General features: G+C 38.4%; 1 protein-coding gene across 2 annotated transcripts in view; it reads right to left on the bottom strand.

Moving 5' to 3' along the window:
* The window catches only part of MSH3 (mutS homolog 3), a 182,782-nt gene that overhangs the window by 113,988 nt on the left and 47,874 nt on the right, over window positions 1-20,920 (bottom strand). For both annotated transcript variants that reach the window (XM_060093103.1, XM_060093104.1), the window contains exons 9-11: window positions 10,315-10,427; window positions 7,569-7,683; window positions 2,213-2,297 (exon numbers count right to left, since the gene is read on the bottom strand). In XM_060093103.1, coding sequence (XP_059949086.1) covers window positions 2,213-2,297; window positions 7,569-7,683; window positions 10,315-10,427 — 313 coding nt within the window. The remainder of the gene's footprint in view (window positions 1-2,212; window positions 2,298-7,568; window positions 7,684-10,314; window positions 10,428-20,920) is intronic.

The following is a 20,920-nucleotide window of genomic DNA, read 5'->3' as shown; positions in this document are numbered from 1 at the left end:
AAGTGAACCTGTACTGCACTCTAGGACTGTACCCCTGAAGGGTTTGATTTTAGTCTGTTTTATTAAATGCTTAGCAAAAATTTATCTATGCTTTGCCACTTTAAAGTTAAGCCATTAAAAAAAATTTACAATTAACTAGGGATGGTATTAAATTTTACCAAGGTTTCATTGTAGTGCAAAATGTCTAATAATAGGTTTAAGTTCTATTTGGAACATAAAGTTGTTTTCACCTGATTTTTTTTTTTTTTTTTTTTTTTTACTCTTTCCTTTTCCTTCAAATCAATGAGCAGATATGTACAGACTACCTCCTGTGTGCTCAGAAGAATAACTGGCAAAGGTATATCAAGACATGGTCCCTCCCTCAGGGCACTTACATCCAAGCGTGGGAGAAAAGACTCCTAATGAGGACACAATGCCACCTGGCAGAAATCAACTCTAAAAAGTGTGCTATAACCTCTCCAGGCCTTAGGAGTTTAAAGCAGAGCCCACACGGAAACTACAGTGGTCATGGAAGGCTCCCTGAGGACGAGCTGGGCAGGCAGAGCAGACCTATGAGGAGAATCCACATCAGTGACTGCACCATCCCTTCCTGAGACGACAGCCCGACTGCCTGGACCATAGTAAAGGGTCCCAGGAAGAGTACGGTGGAGGGGAATCATTCTCTAGTTACCTGGCATCATTGGAGAAGCAGGCTCAGACAAGAGAGGGAGAGCTGGGGGAGACCTGAGTCCTGTTATACCTTTGCTCTCCCTGACAGCCAGCTCCCTCCTCATGACCCCTTTCCATTGCTCTATGGTAAAGGAGGCCAAAGCCGAAGCACAAAGACAAGCAGAAGATGCTAATTCTCAGCTTCTATTTCTACAAGGGCCCAAGTCCTGATAAAGAAAGGGATTTTAGAGGGTATTCTGATGACGGATGATTTTCGCCTTAGGAATTTGATTTCAGAACTGACTCCACTGTGATAGGATGTGAACAGGGAGGATGTGGCAGAAGTAAAGAAATCTTGGAATGCCGGGGCTGTGTCTGCAGGCTTTGACTGTGGGCTCTTCTTCACCCCAGAAATGCCCTTTTGTGTGCTACGTCGGGGATGTATACAGAGTTGATGAGAAAGACTTGTGGGAAATATGCTCAACTTCAGGATGACAGAATGACATGATAAAAATGTTATTGCATAAAAGGAAGGCTGACTCCAGTATACAAGGACAGCCTGGCAGAGGGAGAAACCAAGTGAGAGAAACTAGACAGCAATGTACAAATCCAGGAGTCAGGAGAATAAATTCAGCATTTACTTTAATTCACAGCAGTTCTAGTGATTCACAGCAGATGGTTCAGCTTTTCCACTACTTACTCAGATGACCTGGAACTGCTTTTTCTTTCTGTGACTTTATGCTATAATAACATTAGTTTTATAATATAATATCTCACATTCCCAAGTGATAGTTTAATACATGAAAGCAATAATTTTAATGTCTTCATTATCCTTCTCATTCATCAATAAAGGGCAAGTGGGCCTCCCTGGTGGCGCAAGTGGTTGAGAGTCCGCCTGCCGATGCAGGGGATGCGGGTTCGTGCCCCGGTCTGGGAGGATCCCATATGCCGCGGAGCGGCTGGGCCCGTGAGCCATGGCCGCTGAGCCTGCGCGTCCGGAGCCTGTGCTCCGCAACGGGGGAGGCCACAACAGTGAGAGGCCCGCATACCGCAAAAAAAAATAAAAAAATAAAAAAATAAAGGGCAAGTAAACAATGATGGAAGTTTGTGAAGTGAAATATTATGCATCTTACAGTCAAACTGAGTATCAGAGAAACTTGTTTTATATGCTGGATAATGAAGTAAGACTGCAGACACTTCAACAATCAGTTAAAAGTATGTAGAAAAAACATAACCAAGCAGACCAAAAAAATCCACTTTACATTAATTTCCAAAGATGATGCCTTTCCAAAGAAATATTTGATAAAGAAATTATCAGGATGGACATGTTGCTTCAATCATTAAAAAGCACAGCTCTACAGCTCCCAGCATAACCCCCAAGTAAGTATTTCATGTATTTGGTCCTCAAAGAAAGTGAGCACTGCGGTTACCGGTAGATGTCAGGCAGAGCTGTCAGCTGAAGACAACACTGTTTTCACCTGCATACCTAAGAACAGACTGCTACCTTATCCCAAATTATTTTTCAAAACCATTTGGAATCTAATAGGCCTTATGTTTACCTGACCTGATTCTGAAGGATTTCCAGGTTCCTTAATGTTGTTCCATTAATTGTCATAAATTCCATTTCGCCTGACAACTGTTTAAAATTCCTGTAAAAGAATGAAATATGAGCCATGATGCAAGTGCATAAAGGAACAGAAAAACTAATTTAGGCATTAGAAATACTCCAGTAACATGATTTCCTGCGATAGGAAATCGAACCAAAAAAAGCCAAAAAGAACATTCATTGTAAGAGTATCTTCTATCGACGCTGGGCGCTGTTAGGTAAACTGATGTGAAAGGACAGCTGTTGTCACACCAAAACCAAGAACAAGGAAGGGAAGTAATGGCACCAACAATTTAAAAATTTTTTTATATTTCCAGTAATAGAACCAAACATAGCCTTTTATCATTGGCAGAGCAAGTGGTGGTCTCTTCAGGAAAAGCTACGCAATTTGCTAGAAAAATGTCAGTACACTTAAAAACGTCCTCCTTATTCTTTAGCATGAGATCATCCTGATAAACACTTTAAAAGCTTTTAATCAACATTCTGGTATGTGCAAATGTTATTTACTCTATAATTAAGACCACAAATTAATGTGGCTAATGTTTTAGTAGAGTATGAAACTGAAAAAGTAGAAATTACTTCCTTAAGTTCAAAGAATTCACATTCTCCATATGTCCCTGTAACTATCCCAAACTAGATTAAAAATTCAATAAATTTCAAATAAACTTGACTATTGAGTTCAATGTGATTAATAAATGTGTGCACAATTCAAATTTTGTCCTTATTAGTCTGTCATGTTAAGAAGTATATTGATCAATGCATTACTAATCCAGTAATTAATTTCCTTTATAAGCCAGTCCTTTGACATTTCTGCCCACAGCACTTACAGATTTGATGGCTCATTTTTCAAAGCAAGAAAAATAACGGCAAGTCACTAAACTATTTGGAGGGAAAGCATGAGTGTTTGCATCATAAAACTAACCCCACTCATCATGGCCATAATAAGATGTAAATAAAATCCAGTTTCCTAAGCCAGTTATGGAAGCAAGCTTTCATCCAGGAATCTAGAGCCTAAAATCAGAGCCCAACGAGCCAGTGCTCATTGAGAGATGCCTCCACTTCTAGATGACTCCCAAAACTAAGATTCCAGAGCCCTGAAAAAGAAATAACTTACTGCATATTAGGAATGTCGCCTAGTAACTGAACACTGTCCCCTGGCAGTGTAATTTACCTGCAACAGGTCTGACCTAACTTCCAAAGGATGACTTGTTAATGATTTTTAGAGGGAAGCAACTCCAACACTGATAGTAGGTGTGTGTAGGCCATTCTCTCCTTCTTATAACCGTTAACTTAATTTGCCTTGCATTACAGTAATTTATCTTCTTCTGCTATCCTCATTAATAGATCTAAGCTCCTTGGAGGCAGGGGTTCTTTGTGTCTTATACATTTTGCAGCACCTGCAGAGCCTAGCAGAAAGTATATGTTCAGCAAAGGTCTGCCATCTTTCTATGGGGAGGCCAGTTTGGGTTTGTTTGGTTTCCTTTCAGTCATAAAGCCCAGAAATGTATGTGAAACACCCAGAGACAGTAATAAAATGTAAAACATTATTTTCAGGAAGAAACAATTAGGTAGTGATTTGCTGTACAGCTGACAGATGTTCACACACCTTCATGGTCAAAGATACAAGTTGGAAGTATTGCTAGCCTGGACTCTGAGTTGCTATCTAACCAGTTCCCATGTGTTTAAAGAAAAGTCATTTACTTCCCCTGTTCTTGACAGGTTTAACCTACACCCTAGGGGTGATTAATGAATACCTGAGTACCTTAATCAGACACAGACTCTCGAAGGATGCTTAGTTGGCATCAAGAACCCACAATTCAGCAGCATTGACATCTGCAATGACCTTAATAAAAGAGATCAACCACTGGGCAATATTAAGTTAGACTGATTCCTATGGAATGATAATTACCAAGCAACTGTAAGAACTAACTATGCTTCAGGTTTCCCATATGCTTGGATGATAATGTACTCTGGAGTTCTGACTCTTCCTTACAAATACAAAAGAAATTTCCTTCTGTCAGTGTCTATTTCCATTAGGAATTATATATATACTTTTGAAGTCAGGGTTATATCTGCCAGCATCCTTAGGAATTCAACAGTATATGATCACTGATCAAGCAATTCTAAATTATTTATCCTTTTGGAAAAAACCAAATTTTATGTGCTTTGAAATAAACCTTATAAACAATGCCTGGCTAGCATTCATCCTGTGTGAACTTCCATAGAAATCTTCCAAGTAACATGGGAAAATACTTCATTAATATTTCAGACAACAATAATACAAAGGATGCTTTTTTCCCCCTCAAGTTTTATAATGGGAGAAAAATGTTCTTGCTGAAAATTGCCAAAGAAATTTAACATTCTACATCATCCCTATACTACTTAAAGAAAAACAAAACAAAAACTAAAACCAATCTTTCTGATTTAGACAAAGGCAGCAAAGGTGTAAACCTTATGTGAAAGATCAACCCCTTACAAAGATTCTATTTAAATACTATTAATATTATTTGAAAATGAAAACAGACAAAAAAAAAAGACACCCTACCACATTACATATGAAATCTATAGTGGAGAATAGTTCTCTATGTAGTTTTCAGAGTTCATACATTCACCATTTGTCTAACCTTTTGATGGTTAATTTATGAATTGTAAATTGTATCATATGACAAAAATTCAGTTTTATTGTAAATTCACTTCTAATTTATTTGCAATTAAAACAAATATCTTTGCATTTCTAAATGCTGCCAGTATGAATATTAAAGAAGAAAATAAGAAGGGTGTATAACAGATCTCCAACAATTCACTAGGAGAATACATAGGACTCAGCATATAGTCATACTCACAGCTATGATTTATTACCGTGAAAGGACACAAAGCAAAATCAGAAAAGGGCAAAGGTACATAAGGCAAAGTCCAGAGGAAACCAAGGACAAGCTTCCAAGAGTCCTCTCCTGGTAAAGTCACACAGGATGTACTTAATTTCCCCAGCAGTAAGTTGTGGCAACATGTGTGAAATATCCACCAGAGAAGCTCATTAGAGACTCAACACCCAGGGTTTTCACTGGGGGCTGCATTCACATAGGCACCTCTTCCCTACCGTGTACCGAAATTCCAGCTCCCAGAAAACAAGGAGGTGTTCAGCATAAACCATACTGTCTGCAGAAACCGTTTAGGCACAGTGAGCCATTCTTACCGGAGAATGCTGGAAACCCTCCCCAAAGGCAAGGTCTCAGATGCCAGTCAAGGGTCAAGCTTGCATGTAGGGTTTCCTAAGGATAGTTGTCTCATCAGGTTTTCCATGTTAATCTTTTTTTGCATTTCTCTCTTTTCAAATTCTGTTTCTCTTAAAAGTATCTCTGTTGTATTTATTTACTTTGTATTCCTTCTAGTTTACTCTTTATTCCTAAATTGATCTTTTTCTTTTATAGTTCACTCTCAAATCCTATCACCTCATTTCAAATCTTTCCTATTTCTCATCTATTCTCATTTGTCCTTTCATATTTAGCATCATTTCCTTTTAGCTCATTTTGAAGTAGAAGGTTATAGTTTTTATTTAATTTGTGGGCATGTCTTTCTGGCATGCGTTCACTTTCTGTAAGGACATTATCCTGCTCCTTATTCTTTTTTATTATAATTTTATATGGGATTTCAATTTGGTTCTTTTCCCATTGTTAATTTTTAAGTGAAAGTTAGTTTTCCAGATGTTTCAGAACACAGACATTTTTTAGGATAGCTGATGTTACTTTACACATCTCCCTCTTCTGTTGTTTTTTTATGGTGTTCAATCATGGCACCTCACTTCTGCTTTCATGTGTAAAAGATTAATTGCATGAGTACTGTCCTTTAACCACAACTAGAAAATTATACAAATATATATATACACACACATACACACTATATACATGTGTGTGTATATACATATACATATACATATACATATACATATACATATATATATACATTTAAAACTGTTTTCAGGCAGTTGGACATCAGGCAGCATAGAACTGTGATCCTTGGGAGAAGAAAAACAAAAGAGGTAAACACTATGACTAACTCCTTGGAGAGACCAAGGAAAGTAGAAGTTGTGAGACAGAATTCCAGAGATGACAGAGCTGCATACAGAGAGATGCAGAAGGGTCCCCTCAAAGTCTTTGGTGAAGCACTGATCCTTAAATATGCGGAGGACCTCACATGAGATCAGGGAAAGAACCACAAGAAACAGTAGGACGAACAAGGGTTCACATAGGGCTTAGAATAGTCTGCTCTCTGACTAAAGAGAGTAGAAATACCTCAAAATACTTAGGGCATTGGGTAGAAGTCTTGGAAGTGTATTGCTTTCAGGGTGGGATTAAAATAGACATAGACAAGGGTTTCCCAATCTTGGTACTAAATGATATTTTACTGAGATAGCTCCTATCTGTCCACCCCACCTCTGCAGAAGAGGAAGTAGCTTACTTATCCAGGATCGATATGATATAGGGTAATTCTTCACAGAGCCAAAGATAAGGGGCTAAATCTCTCAACTCTACAAGTTAATCACTCTTTTAAAAAGCTGTCTATAAGGGGCTTCCCTGGTGGCGCAGTGGTTAAGAATCTGCCTGCCAATGCAGGGGACACGGGTTCGAGCCCTGGTCTGGGAAGATCCCACATGTCGTGGAGCTACTAAGCCCGTGCGCCACAACTATTGAGCCTGCACTCTACAGCCCGCAAGCCACAACTACTGAGCCCATGCACCACAACCACTGCCACAACCACTGAAGCCTGTGCGCCTAGAGTCCATGCTCCGCAACAAGCCCGCACACTGCAACAAAGAGTAGCCCCCGCTCGCCACAACTAGAGAAAGCCCACGTGCAGCCAAAAAAAAAAAAAAAAAGCTGTCTATGTTAGTAGCTGTCCTCCTTATTTTCAACTCTATGATCTGTGAAACAATAAGAATAAGAAAGGTGATGAAGTTTTATGAATGCTTTTCAATACCACTTCTTAATACTACTTCTCAATTAACTGTGAATTAGTATAAAGCACGGTTTTATATTATGGTGTTGTAGTCAACACTATAATACATTCAATAGCTATCATGAATACAAATTGACAGAATTCTTAAGCTTTCTTTTAATTTATGTCAATTAATATTTTTAATATTCTTCAGCAACAATACCACACAGCTCATTCTTGCCCCAGAATATTCTATCCACAGCAGGTAAACTTCTTACCTAGTACTTACCAAAATTCAATTCAATAGTACTTACCAAATTCAATCTAAGAAATGTTTTTTAATATAACACCACCCTTTTTTTATTTTTGAGAAATCACTTACTTGGGTTTGGAAAGCACCTTTTCCAAGTTAAACTCTTTCAGATATCTTATTATGGCAGCCAAAGAGCAAATCACAGGCTTTTCCAAGTTAATGATGCCAGAAAAACTTTGAGAACCTAAAAAAACCAGAATATACACCTTCATTAAAGTTATTATTCATTATTAAAAACAAACATTAAGTTAAATAAAATTTAGTTTATGATTTTTGAAATAATAATTTAGACCGTTATCTCCTAAAATTACCCTTTGGAAAAGTACAGAAGTTTACAAATACCTAGGGTATGGAAAAAAAGGGCATTTTCTGATGGTGGATGACCTTTTTTGGAGAGCAACAGAGCAACTATTTTCAAAGTGTAAAATGCTCATCCCCTTTGACCCAGAAATACTCCAAAATGCTTGTTAAAGATGTGTATACCAGAAAGTGAGTTGAAAAATCTTTTCTAGTAGTTTCTGCTTTATAACAAAGTCAATCAGCTATACATATACAGATATCCCCATGTCTCTTCCCTTTTAAAAAATCAGACACAAACTAATTGAACATCAATAAGGTATTACTTAAATAAATTTCAGTACATCCAGATTATTATGCAGCTACTAATGGGAATGACTTTCCCATTAGTTTTCCATCTGGTCTCCCACCTTTATCCCTGTGCCCTATAGGGTATTCTTAACAGAGCAGCCAAAGGAATCCTTTTTAAAATGTATGTCACATAACTGGATTACGGTGCTTACAAATCCTCCAACATTTCCCAACTCACTGAGAGAAGCAGCACAAGTTCGTACAGGGTCTAAAAGTCCCTACACAACCTGCCTTCCATCTCCTTTCACCTCTGAGCTCACCTCCTAATATTCTCCCCCTTACTTACTCTGTCCCAGCACCCAGGCTCCTTGATATTCTTTAAACACACCAAGCACTTAAGATATGTTGTACTTACTGTTGTCTCTGCCTGAAACACTGTTCCTTTACACGTCCATGTGGTTTTCCCCCTTAACTCCTTTAATCTTCATTCAAATCTTTGTTCAATTGCCACATTCTCAGTGTGGCCTTCCTTCACCACTCTACTTAAAAATTCATCTCTTCCCTGCCTTTCTGTATAGTACTCATCACCTTTAAACACTATTTTATTGTACACCTCCCCCTATTAGACTGTAAACTCCAGAAGGGCAGGAATTTTTGTCTGTTTAATGCCTTACAGTACATAAAATACCTCAAATAGGCATTCAATAAAAATTAGTTGAAAGAATAAATACAAGTTATATTAAACAAATACATAGAAATATGTATGTATATGTGTAGATCTGTACATCAAAAAATTCTTAAGGATGTGAGGGGAAGGACTTGTACTTTTTTCCTTACACACAACTATGTTTTAACTTTTTTTGCAGTAGGTATTTATAACCTTTAGAAAAAATTACAAGATATCCTCTACAAATCTGTAATATAAAATACATTACTTTTAACTATAGCTTTTTATAAAACCAAGGTGTAAATGACAAGTTAACAAAACTCTTCCCTTCTACTGAGAATTTAATCTTTTAACTGTCTAGCTCTGTTCCCCAGGAAACCTGACAAAGATGAAGTGCCATTGTGTTATGAGGTAGCATTGCGTATGGTAAAAATGACCTGAAATCAGTAAACTGCATCTGAACTAGGGGAAATTATAAATACCTGACTCCAGAATTTTGGCCTTCCTTGAGTACACTGACTCTTTGAACTTGGCATGTCCTTTGGAGAAATTCCAGCAAGAGATAAGGTTTCCTATAGGGCATGGGGCTTCTAAGCCAGGGCAGATCCTGCATCCCCCTGATCAAAGTCTGCTTTCTTTGCAACTGAGCAGTCACTAGAGGAGGGAGGGGATTTTAAGCACCCCATGACTCTGTGGACTGCTGAAAAGACTGCTGAGGACTCCTCCCACTAAGAGGAACAGCGTCCTGTTGGCAAACTGGATTTTCTGTCCTATATCCTTCTAAGTGAATCTGATGCCAAGAGTGGCTTATGATAGTTTCGTGACTTAGTCTTGTCTTTAGTTGAACATAAGATGATGATCCCTTGGTGATATCTCGGACTGCCATTATAAGTGGGTTACACTCTCAGACGCTTGACTCAATTTGGCCAAGACACCATGAGATTAAAAGGGGTGGGGAAAGAAATGCCAACAAGACATTGATGCCTAAGAGGGAGCTGGGGGAGGCTGGTCTAACAGTGAAAGCTCTGCAGCTTGTGATAGGGGATAAAATTGGATCTTAGCATAAGCTGGACTGGCAGGAATGAGGGGTACAGACCAAATCAAACAGATACTTGGCTGAGAAAATGTGAATTAGACAAACAATGGTAATCCAACATATTAAGACCCTGTCACTAATGTTCTGGTATTTTAATTCTGGCCATCAATTTTTGGAAATGCTAGCCTTCATTAGGAGATTTACCCAGACTGTTTAATAAAATTGCAGGAAAATCACGGGCTATCTTTTAAAGGAAGCAAAAAGGAAGGTTCTTCAGTAACTAACTTGTTACACTCCAATGAATATGTCAAAAACATCAAGTTACTAAATGGTCATAATTACAAAGAAGCAGCTGCAGTTGTGCTTCTGATGAGTGCAAGAACAGTGAACTCTTCCCTCTACTTCCAGTCATTAATCAATAACTATCTAGTTTCCATTAGAGTTTTAGTCAAACTTGCACCTTTATCCAAATCTCAACTCAGTTAAATTTGAGGACACATGGCTAACATGTATAAAATATTTACCTTTACCATCAACTACATCTTTTGCATAAAATTCTGTAACCTCTTGGAAAGCGTGGCTGTATTCAAAACACATGTTATCCATCCTTTCTACTCGAATTCTGTCATCCCGCATGCTGAAAGAAAAAAATGCAAAATTAAAAAATTAATTATCCATAATCTTGCACTATCTGTATTTAGGCCTTGACCTGACCAAAATAAATAAGACTCATTCCTTATTCTCTCCCAAGTTGAAAAAAAAAAGACAAAGAGCTAAGGTTTCCCTGTCAAAAGACTGCATTTCATAAAATATTATTACTTTTACTCCTGGTATTTTATATCACCTAGCACACTGTGAGTACTTTATATATATTGTTATTAAGAACTCATTAAAATTAAGGTCAGTTACTTTAATAAACACAAAAGGGAGAAAAATGGAAAAGCATCAATTTAATTGTATCAATTGTTTAAATCCACTAGAAACAGAATACATCATTAATTTCTTTGAAGTAGCATCTTTGGTTGGCACTATGCTAATAAGTCCATTTCTTCTACCACAGCCTCCAGTCAAATATAGTAAATTCCCCTTAAGTCAACTCTCACTCTTTCTATAAGTGGTTCTACACTTTAAAAAAATATGCATATATGTGTGTGTGTATATACATAAATGATCATGTAAGTATGTAAACAATCATCAAATCATCATCCATGCTAGTAGTGCATCATTGTCTTTTCCACTTTCTAGTATGCTTAACTCCCCATTCCCCTCCCCTCCCCTCCCCTCCTTTCCTAATCACCTCACTCCCAACCCGTTAACAGCCTAGGAGGAATCCTTCCTTGTTTTTTTCATGTTCATATGGTCATACATAAGTATGTCACATACACCTACTCATACATGCATTGTTTTATAAAAAGGGGATGACTTTATACAAACTTTCCTGCATCTTCTTTTCTTCACTAAATAATAACTCTTGGAAATCCCTCCATATAAAGTGACCTAGCTACAACTCACTCTTTTTAATGGCTGAAAAATATTTGATAGTATGTAAAAGCCATAATTTATTCCACCATTTCTTTACTATTGGACATTCACTTGATTTAACATTTTGCCACATGTTGCTTTAGAATATTTTTATCTAAAAAAAAAAATTACAGATACAGGTGTATCCTGCACACGTCCCTCTTCAGTCATATTCATCTACCATCTTCAGAAGTAAACACTACCTTCAATTTGGTGTATATTAGCACTATGTATGTTTTTATACTTTACAATATATTTTAGCATCTTTACACAATACACTGTACCATTTCATGTTTTAAATTTCATATAAGCAGTACTTTATTACACCTATCCTTCTACAACTTGCTTTTGCACTCAGAATTATATTTCTAAGATTTATATATGAAGATGGACATATTTTTTAACATCTTTATTGGAGTATAATTGCTTTACAACGGTGTGTTAGTGTCTGCTATATAACAAAGTGAATCAGCTATATGTATACGTATACATATATCCCCATATCCCCTCCCTCTTGCGTCTCCCTCCCACCCTTCCCTATCCCACCCCTCTAGGTGGTCACAAAGCACTGAGCTGATCTCCCTGTGCTATGTGGCTGCTTCCCACTAGCTAGCTATTTTACATTTCGTAGTGTATGTATGTTCACGCCACTCTCTCACTTCCTCCCAGCTTACCCTTCCCCCTCCCCATGTCCTCAAGTCCATTCTCTATGTTTGCGTCTTTATTCCTGTCCTGCCCCTAGGTTCTTCAGAACCTTTTTTTTTTTTTTTTTTAGATTCCATATATGTGTGTTAGCATACGGTATTTGTTTTTCTCTTTCTGACTTACTTCACTCTGTATGACAGTGTCTAGGTCCATCCACCTCACTACAAATAGCTCAATTTCGTTTCTTCGTATCTGTTTTTAAATTTTCAATTATTTCTTATTTTTGAGTAAACTTTTAAGATTTGCTTTTCAAATTTAATTCACCTGAATTTATTCTGGGGGATGGTGTGAAGGTAGAAATACACTTTTATTTTCCATATGATTATCAATTAAGGATCAAGCACCATTATAAAACATTCCATCTTTTCCTACTAATTTAGAATGCTGCCTCCACATTTCTATATACGTGTGACCCTGTTTCTGGCTTCTATCCTATTCCACTGATCTTTTTGTCTATCTCTGTATCAGGACCACAGTATTGTAATTTCCATGGCTTGGTATCAATATCTGTGGCAAGGCCCCTACCTTGCTTTTCAAGATTGTCTTGGCTATTCTTGGGCTTTTGAATTTCTTTAGAAATTTTAGGTTCATTTTGTCAAGTTTCACAAAAACCTTATTGGGCTTTTGACTGGATTTGCAATGAATTAATTTAGAGAGAAATGATATCTTAACAAATCAAGATATCCTATTGTTAAAGATGGCATAATATCTCTATTTATTCATGTCTTTTATATCTAACAATAATGTTCTGTAATTTTCTCCATGTTATATATATCTTTGGTTGTGCTCACTCTTAGATATATTATAGATTAATACTACTGTGAAGGGAATCTTTTCTTCTATTACATTGACTAAAAGCTTATCACTGGTGTACATGAATCTAAATTTTTATATGCAGCAACAATGCTAAACACTTTTTTCCTGTATTGTCTATGTATGAATTAATATCATCTTCAAGAAGAAAATTTCTGTTTTTCATTTCTTTTTCCTGTTTCACTACACTACTGGCTAAGACCTTCAGGACTGCGCTGAACAAATGTAAGGCTAACAGCCATCCTTTGTTTTCTTACTGATACTAATGGGAATGCTTCCAAAGTTTCGACTCTTAAATATGATTTTTACTAATGGGTTTTGGAATAAATGACTTAGCCCGAGGTTTGGTAAGTTTCCCAGTTCTTGCAAAAATAAAAAAAATTAGTCAAAAAGGATTACTGAATCTTAGCTAATGTTCTTTCTATAGGTATTAAAATAATCATATTGTTTCCTCTCACTTAATCTGGTAAGATATTATTCATAGTTCCTGATCTTTGCATTCCTGGAATATATTATACTTGTCATGATGTTCTGCATTGCTTAAATAAAGTTATAAATTTGATTTCTTAGTGTTTTTCTTTTCCCCCAGAAAATCTGTGCCAGCATACCTAGCTCCAAAGGCTTTTTCTGTTCTACTGCAAGACTAGACAGGCATAAGCTGCTTCAAGAAGAAATCTAAGAGGGAGGATTTTCTCCCATCTGTAGTGCTGAAGAAGATTTTTCCACCTTAATCCAATGGAGAGAGTATCAGACTAACTATTGCAAATCTCTTATCAATTTTTATCTTCCTGTAGACACCCTTAATACCTGGATTTTTAGAAGCCTACTGCAAAGCTATTTAGTAACTCAAAAAGCAACAAATGACCTTAGGCGAGTTCCACAATGCTTTTGTACAAGTTCCTAGAGTGAACACACGAGGCAGCTGGTAACTCAATTACTGTTCTAATATTTTGTTTGAGAAGCAGATAAGGATTTAGAAACACATTAATTTTGATAAAAATGGACTTGTCAGTTACCCTTGAGGCTTTCATGGAAGCATTACAAGAGTGTTAATTTCAACATTCTGCAATCTGTATATAAAATACCCTCATGCAAACATTTTTTTCCACAAACTGATTGCAGTTATATGTGAAATCTCTCATCTGTTTCCCTAGATTTCGTTATGGTAAAATCAAATCACTGTATCTTTGAAACAAAAGTCTACTTGAAACACTGTATACATAGAGAGTAATATCCAACCAGAACTGGTCAAACTAGATTTTAGTAAAATTTCTATATTCAACAGAGAACTGTCAATCTTGGTTTCCTCAAACTGTAGCCTGTGAAATACCTGCATCAGAATCACCTGCAACACACATTAAAAGCACAGATGCCACACCCCAAATGTGTTCCATCTGAATTCAGCAAGAAGCTGGAGGAGAGGGGGTATTTTCATTTTCAACAGGGTTTTCGGAGTGACTCACAGGCAAACTGCAGACTGAAAACACTCATCTACACGAACAATACTGGCAGCCATTGTAGGACTAGAGTACAAAGTGGAAATATAAATCTTCTCCAAAGACAGTCTATGTTTTTAGCTGCTCTATTAGAGGTGAGCAGTAAATATCTTTTCACCAAAAAATTAAGGAAGTCAATGATGGTCCCATAATTGACCTAGGACTTAAAAAATTATTAAAAAAAAACACCTTCCCAACCTCTGCAGAGGCTGTTTGTGACCAGAGGCTGAACAGAGGCTATGCTCCTCCTCCATGGGCCTGGGGTGGCAACTGCCCTTCTGCACTGGATGGGAGGACTAATGTCAGCATGTGAGTCTCAGTCACTACATGGGGTATGCAAAGCTGGACTGTTTTAAGATTTCTAATTTTATTTTATTTTTTTTAAGATTTATTTATTATTTATTTATTTTTGGCAGCATTGGGTCTTAGTTGCAGCACGCAGGCCCTTCATTGAGGCATGTGGGATCTTTCGTTGCAGCGTGCAGGCTTCTCTCTAGCTGTGGCAGCGGGTTTTCTCTCCTCTAGTTGTGGTGAGTGGGCTCCAGAGCACGTGGCCTCTGTAGTTTGTGGCGCATGGGCTCTCTAGCTGAGGCACACGAGCTCAGTAGTTGCAGCACTCAGGCTTAGTTGCCCTGCAGCGAGTGGGATCTTAGTTCCCTGACAGGGATCGAACCCATGTCCCCTGCATTGTAAGGTGGATTCTTTAGCACTGGACCACCAGGGAAGTCCCAAGATTTCTAATTTTAAAAAATTCTTTTCCTATGTTACATGCCTCTGTGTTGCCAAATATATTGTTTTTGAAAAATTAAGTGGCAATAAAACTCTCAACAAGTGTGGAACCTACACTAAAAAAAGGGGGAACTTTAGACCCAGTAATGTCAACTTGGACATAAATTTGGTGATTCTCTGGTGCTGAGTAGCAAACTACCTACAAAGATTTTGATAATGTTTAATTGTGACCAAATGTCAACTTACCAATTTATGATCTATGCTGACTTTTGAAACTATAATTTTTATAGATAAAGAGCCTTGCTAAAGGCTGACAATCTACTCTAGGAAAACCCAAGGCCTCTTCTGACAGTGTACTTATTGATAATAATAATATGGATTGAGTTCCAAGCTTGCTGAGTGATTAATTCTTTCCTCTGGGCTTCCCTGGTGGTGCAGTGGTTGTGAATCCGCCTGCCGATGCAGGGAACACAGGTTCGTGCCCCGGTCTGGGAAGATCCCACATGCCGCGGAGCAGCTGGGCCCGTGAGCCATGGCCACTGAGCCTGCGCGTCTGGAGCCTGTGCTCTGCAACGGGAGAGGCCACAACAGTGAGAGGCCCGTGTACAGCAAAAAAAAAAAAAAAATCTTTCCTCTGAGGACAGAATGCAATAGAGATCGAGATTGAATAAAACAGACTATGTAACATAGTTACAATGCCTCTATAACAGGATTAGGATGAAAGTCATTAATTTATTACTTCTTATAATAGGGAACCATCACTTTCTCAGAAGACTGAGGGCATTATGTCAAATTATAAAGACAACCACTACAATGAAAATATCAGAATAAACCAAGAAGAACAGCAAAGAAAACGGACCATATAGTGGAAGATTCTTTAAGATATAAAAATAGAAAACTGATTATGGACAAACTAATATCAAATATATCTACCATAATGACAAATGTAAATGGGCTAAACTCACTTATTTAAAGAAAATTAACCTTGGATTGGATTACAAAAGAGGAAAAACTGGGATTTCCCTGGTGGCACTGTGGTTAAGAATCTGCCTGCCAATGCAGGGGACACAGGTTCAAGCCCTGGTCCAGGAAATTCCCACATACCACGGAGCAACTAAGCCCGTGCACCACAAATACTGAACCTGCACTCTGGAGCCCACGAGCCACAACTACTGAAGCCCGCACACCCAGAGCCCATGCTCCACAACAAGACAAGCTACCACAATGAGAAGCCCGTGCACCACAATGAAGAGTAGCCCTTAATGCTGAATACTAGTGGTCATAGTAACTATTCTTGTTATTCTTCTGACTTTTTTGGGTCTATTATTAGTGCTTGTTATTGCTGTAGTTGTATAATCTTACACAGTATAGAAGTTTCCTGAAGTATTGCTGTCATTTTTGGTGTTGTCTTGTAATTAATAATGGATGAATGGATGTTGAATTTTATCAAAATACTTTTCACATCTGTCTAGATGATCATATATTTTTCTCCTCTACCATACTAATGTGATGGGTTATATTATTAGATTTCTTTATGTTGAACTGTTTTTATATTCTTCAGCTAAGGAATCACACTATCTTGTATTTATCCTTTTTAGTATACTGATGGATTCTGTCCGCTAACATTTAATTTTGGAGATTGATTATATGATTTACACCTTAAAAAAAAAAAAGAGTAGCCCCTCATTCTTGCAACTAGAGAAAGCCCGCACAGCAACAAGGACCCAACGCAGCCATAAATAAATCAATAAATCAATAAATCAATAAATCAATTTATTTTAAAAAGAACAAGAAAAACTTTCTACACTACCAATAGGAGCAAAACTTAAAGTAATTCAGAAAGGTTAGAGAGAAAAGGTTGGCTGGAAAAAAACTGCCCAGATGAATATATTAGGCTAGTGCAAATAAAAAGAAAGCATGGGCCAAGATTTTCTTATCAGGCAAGATAAAATTCAGGACAAAAAGCATTATAACAAGACAAAGAGAGGTACTTAATGATAAAAAGGACAAGATGGAAGAAAAGCTTTTCATCCCATATCCTTACAAGAGTTTTAGATTTTTGAACCATTGGAATATACTACTTATTCAAAAAATAAAATTGTTTCTTTAGAAGAGAGAAAGAGGGCTTCCCTGGTGGCACAGTGGTTGAGAGTCTGCCTGCCAATGCAGGGGACACGGGTTCAAGCCCTGGTCTGGGAGGATCCCACATGCTGCGGAGCAACTAGGCCCGTGAGCCACAACTACTGAGCCTGTGCGTCTGGAGCCTGTGGTCCGCCAAGAAGAGAGGCCGCGATACCGAGAGGCCCGCGCACCGCGATGAAGAGCGGCCCCCACTTGCTGCAACTAGAGAAAAGCCCTCGCACAGAAACGAAGACCCAACACAGCCATAAATAACTAAATAAATAAATAAATAAATAAATAAAAAGCTAAAACTATAGAGCTTCTAGAAAAATATGAAGGAATATGTCTATGAACTTGGTATAGGCACAGATTTCTTAGGAATTAAAAAAAAAAAAAAAAAGAAGAGAGAAAGAAAAAGCAAAGAGTGGATTACAGGATTTACACAGGAGCTCCCAGGAGATGTTTGTCCACTTCCATGGACTTAAACCTGGGAGGCTAGGAGTCCAGGAAACGGAATGGCTACAACCTTCCTGCTACCTTGTGGAATGTAAGAGGGCAAACGCCAGAGGGAGAGACGAAGGAGAAGAGCCCCTAAATCCATCCATGCCCAATTCCAGCCTACCTTCAAGCTTTTCACTTACATGAGCCAATATGTTCATTTTTCACTTTTAAAAATTCAATAAGAACTCACTATAAAGTATACAGTTTTCAAACAGCAAAAGAGGAGTCTTTGCTGTCCAGAGAAGGAAGTGGACACAATCACACAGACAGCATCTTAGAAAGATAGCAACCTCTACTGTTGGCCAGATGGGCAAAAGTAAACTGAGGTGAGAAAGACCCAGTTTGATTTCAGCTGGTGAGCCTGCTTCAGACCAAACCAAGAGGGAGACAGAGGTACAAGTCAGAGACTATAGAGACCAGGAAGCCCCCGGCCACCACTACACACACACTTTCCCAGCAAGCAGAGATAAAGGGACCTTAGACAAGTTACCACTGGGGGCTAGAAATTAAAAGCAAATTTAGGGCAAGCCCTCGCAGGGTTAGAAAGACCCGAAGTAAGGAAACACTAGGACCTGGCCCCAGAGGACAGGCCTACTAGGGAGCCAGAAGAACTGAGAATCTCCTCACTCACTATGCAAACTCCATGGGGCCTCAGATAGAGGAGGCCTAAGGCCCAGGAAGTAACCAAGGCCTGCACGAATGGCAGCTGTGCCTGCTGTTCAAAAGACTAAGACAGGAGGTCTTACCTTACCTTATCTTAAGGTAAGACGTCCACACTAGGTAAACTCATGTCTTTCTAAAATTTTCTCTAGCTTTTGATTTTACTTTTTCTTTTATAGTAGTTGTTACTTTAAGGAAAAAAAAAAAAGGTAACACTCCAACAAAAAATTGCTCATCTGTCTGGAAATTGCTAACCTGACAGGGAAGTACTTCTATCTGCAATGAGGTCAGAAAAACTAAGAGGATTAGAGTGCTCAAACTTTGGGGAACCAGGGGGAAGAGAAAAACGAAGGGGGAGGGAATGGAGGCAGAAAGCCCAAGGGCCTAGAGAAGGCATCATTTCTGCCCACAGTCATAACCTCCCAGCTCTTCCTCCCTGACCCTGGAAATCTTCTCTAAGGATGAACTCCCTTGGAACAATATTTTAAAACCTCCATCCTCTCTTAATCTTTCAGTCCATCCCAATCCTGGGTCTTTTTGCCACCCGTCTCCACATACCATACCCCCAGCCCTGTGCACATATTCTTACTTATTTAACAAGCCAGCCAAGACTCACCTCCTCTAAGACGTTTTCTCAGAAGAATAACCACATGCTAGGATGGCCTGTGCTTTCTACTGGACATGTGGGACTGCAGTTTGTAAAGTAATACCTTCAGAAATAAAGCTACTTTGTTTGAAGCACACATGCTTTTTGTCAGGAACTTTACTGCCAGAGATAGAAATACAAACTGTAATATGCATTATAAAGGAATGAAAGTTTCATGGAATATTAACCAAAATAATGTCAACTGTGCTATAACACATTACTCATTTTGAAGTCCAGAAGCAGAGGTGAAAGAAGGGAATGGTTGCTTCTTTGTGTGTTTTTACTGAGAAGCCGTATAATGGAGTGGTTCAGAGCCTATGCTTCAGAGCCAGGAAGTCTGGATCAAATCCCAGTTCTGCCACTTAGTAGTTGGATAACCCCAGACTCAACAGCTCTCTGCCTCAGTTTCCTGGAAATCTGTATTAAAAGAATAGTAGCTCCCTCACAGGGGGTTTGTGAAGATTAAATCAGTCAATAAATATTATAAAGCCCCCAGAATAGTGTCTAATACATAGTGTTAGTTATTGCTGTTATTATTAACATTACTACTGCTACTTAAGAATGAAAGATAGGAATAGTCATGTGCTCAAAGGAAAAGGGAAAAAAGGGAGAGTGCTTTAGAATAGATGAAATTGGGCAGGGCAGGCACAAAGGAAAGAACACATCAGCAATGAAAAATATTCTCAGTAGCTACCAAGATGTGTCTCTAACGGTACCTTTTTCACTCCAGGGGAGCACAGGATGAAGATGAGGAAAAGCTAATGTGGGATTTCAGAAACGACTACCCCTCCCCAAAATAGCACCTCACCTACTTCTGATGCGTCAAATGCCTTTAAATAGATATAAAGCATTTTCATTTCACAGGTAGAAACAAGTCACTCAAAGGTCACTTAAATAGCAGTCTTCAAAGATGACAAAACAAAAGATACAGGTTAATTTTAAAGTTTATCTTTAGAAAAGTTAACAAAAGTTGCTAAACTCTAAAACCAATTACCTAGACATGTACACACTACTATATATAAAATAGATAACTAATAAGGACCTACTGTATAGCACAGGGAATACTACTCAATACTCTGTAATGACCCATATTGGGAAAAGAATCTATGGGTTGGCCAAAAAGTTCCTTCCTTTTTTTTTTTTTTTTCTCTCTTGCGGTACGCGGGCCTCTCACTGTTGTGGCCTCTCCCATTGCGGAGCACAGGCTCCTGGACGCGCAGGCTCAGTGGCCATGGCTCACAGGCCCAGCCACTCCGCAGCATGTGGGATCTTCCCGGACCAGGGCACGAACCCGTGTCCCTTGCATCGGCAGGCGGACTCTCAACCACTGCGCCACCAGGGAAGCCCTCCTTCAGTTTTTAAGTAAAAATAAAAGACATTTTTCATTTTCACCAAGAACTTTATGGAACAACATATTCACCGTTTTGTTCCACTAACTTCTGCCATTTTTCAGGCAACTTCATAATTCTATCTTCCCAAAACTTTTAATCTTTTTGAGCAAATAACTGTTCCAGGTGCCTTTTATAGTCTTGCAGGGAATTGAAATTTTTTTCCACTAAGAGAATTTTGTAAAGACCGAAATAAATGGAAATCTGAAGGTGCAATGTCTGATGAATACGGTGGATGAATCAGAACTTTCCAGCCAATCTGTAACAGTTTTTGCCTGGTCATCAAAGAAACATGTGGTCTTGCGTTATCCTGATGGAAGATTACACGTTTTCTGTTGACTAATTCTGGACATGTTCCATAGAGTGCTGCTTTCAGTTGGTCTAACTGGGAGCAGTACTTGTTGGAATTAATCGTTTGGTTTTCCGGAAGGAGCTCATAATAGAGGACTCCCTTTCAATCCCACGATATACACAATACATCACCTTCTTTGGATGAAGACCAGCCCTTGGTGTGGTTGTTGGTGGTTCATTTCGCTTGCCCCACAATCTC

This window comes from Mesoplodon densirostris, chromosome 3 (genome assembly GCF_025265405.1).
Source record: "Mesoplodon densirostris isolate mMesDen1 chromosome 3, mMesDen1 primary haplotype, whole genome shotgun sequence".
Classification (NCBI taxonomy): domain Eukaryota; kingdom Metazoa; phylum Chordata; class Mammalia; order Artiodactyla; family Ziphiidae; genus Mesoplodon; species Mesoplodon densirostris.
This window is presented reverse-complemented; position numbering and strand designations above follow the sequence as displayed.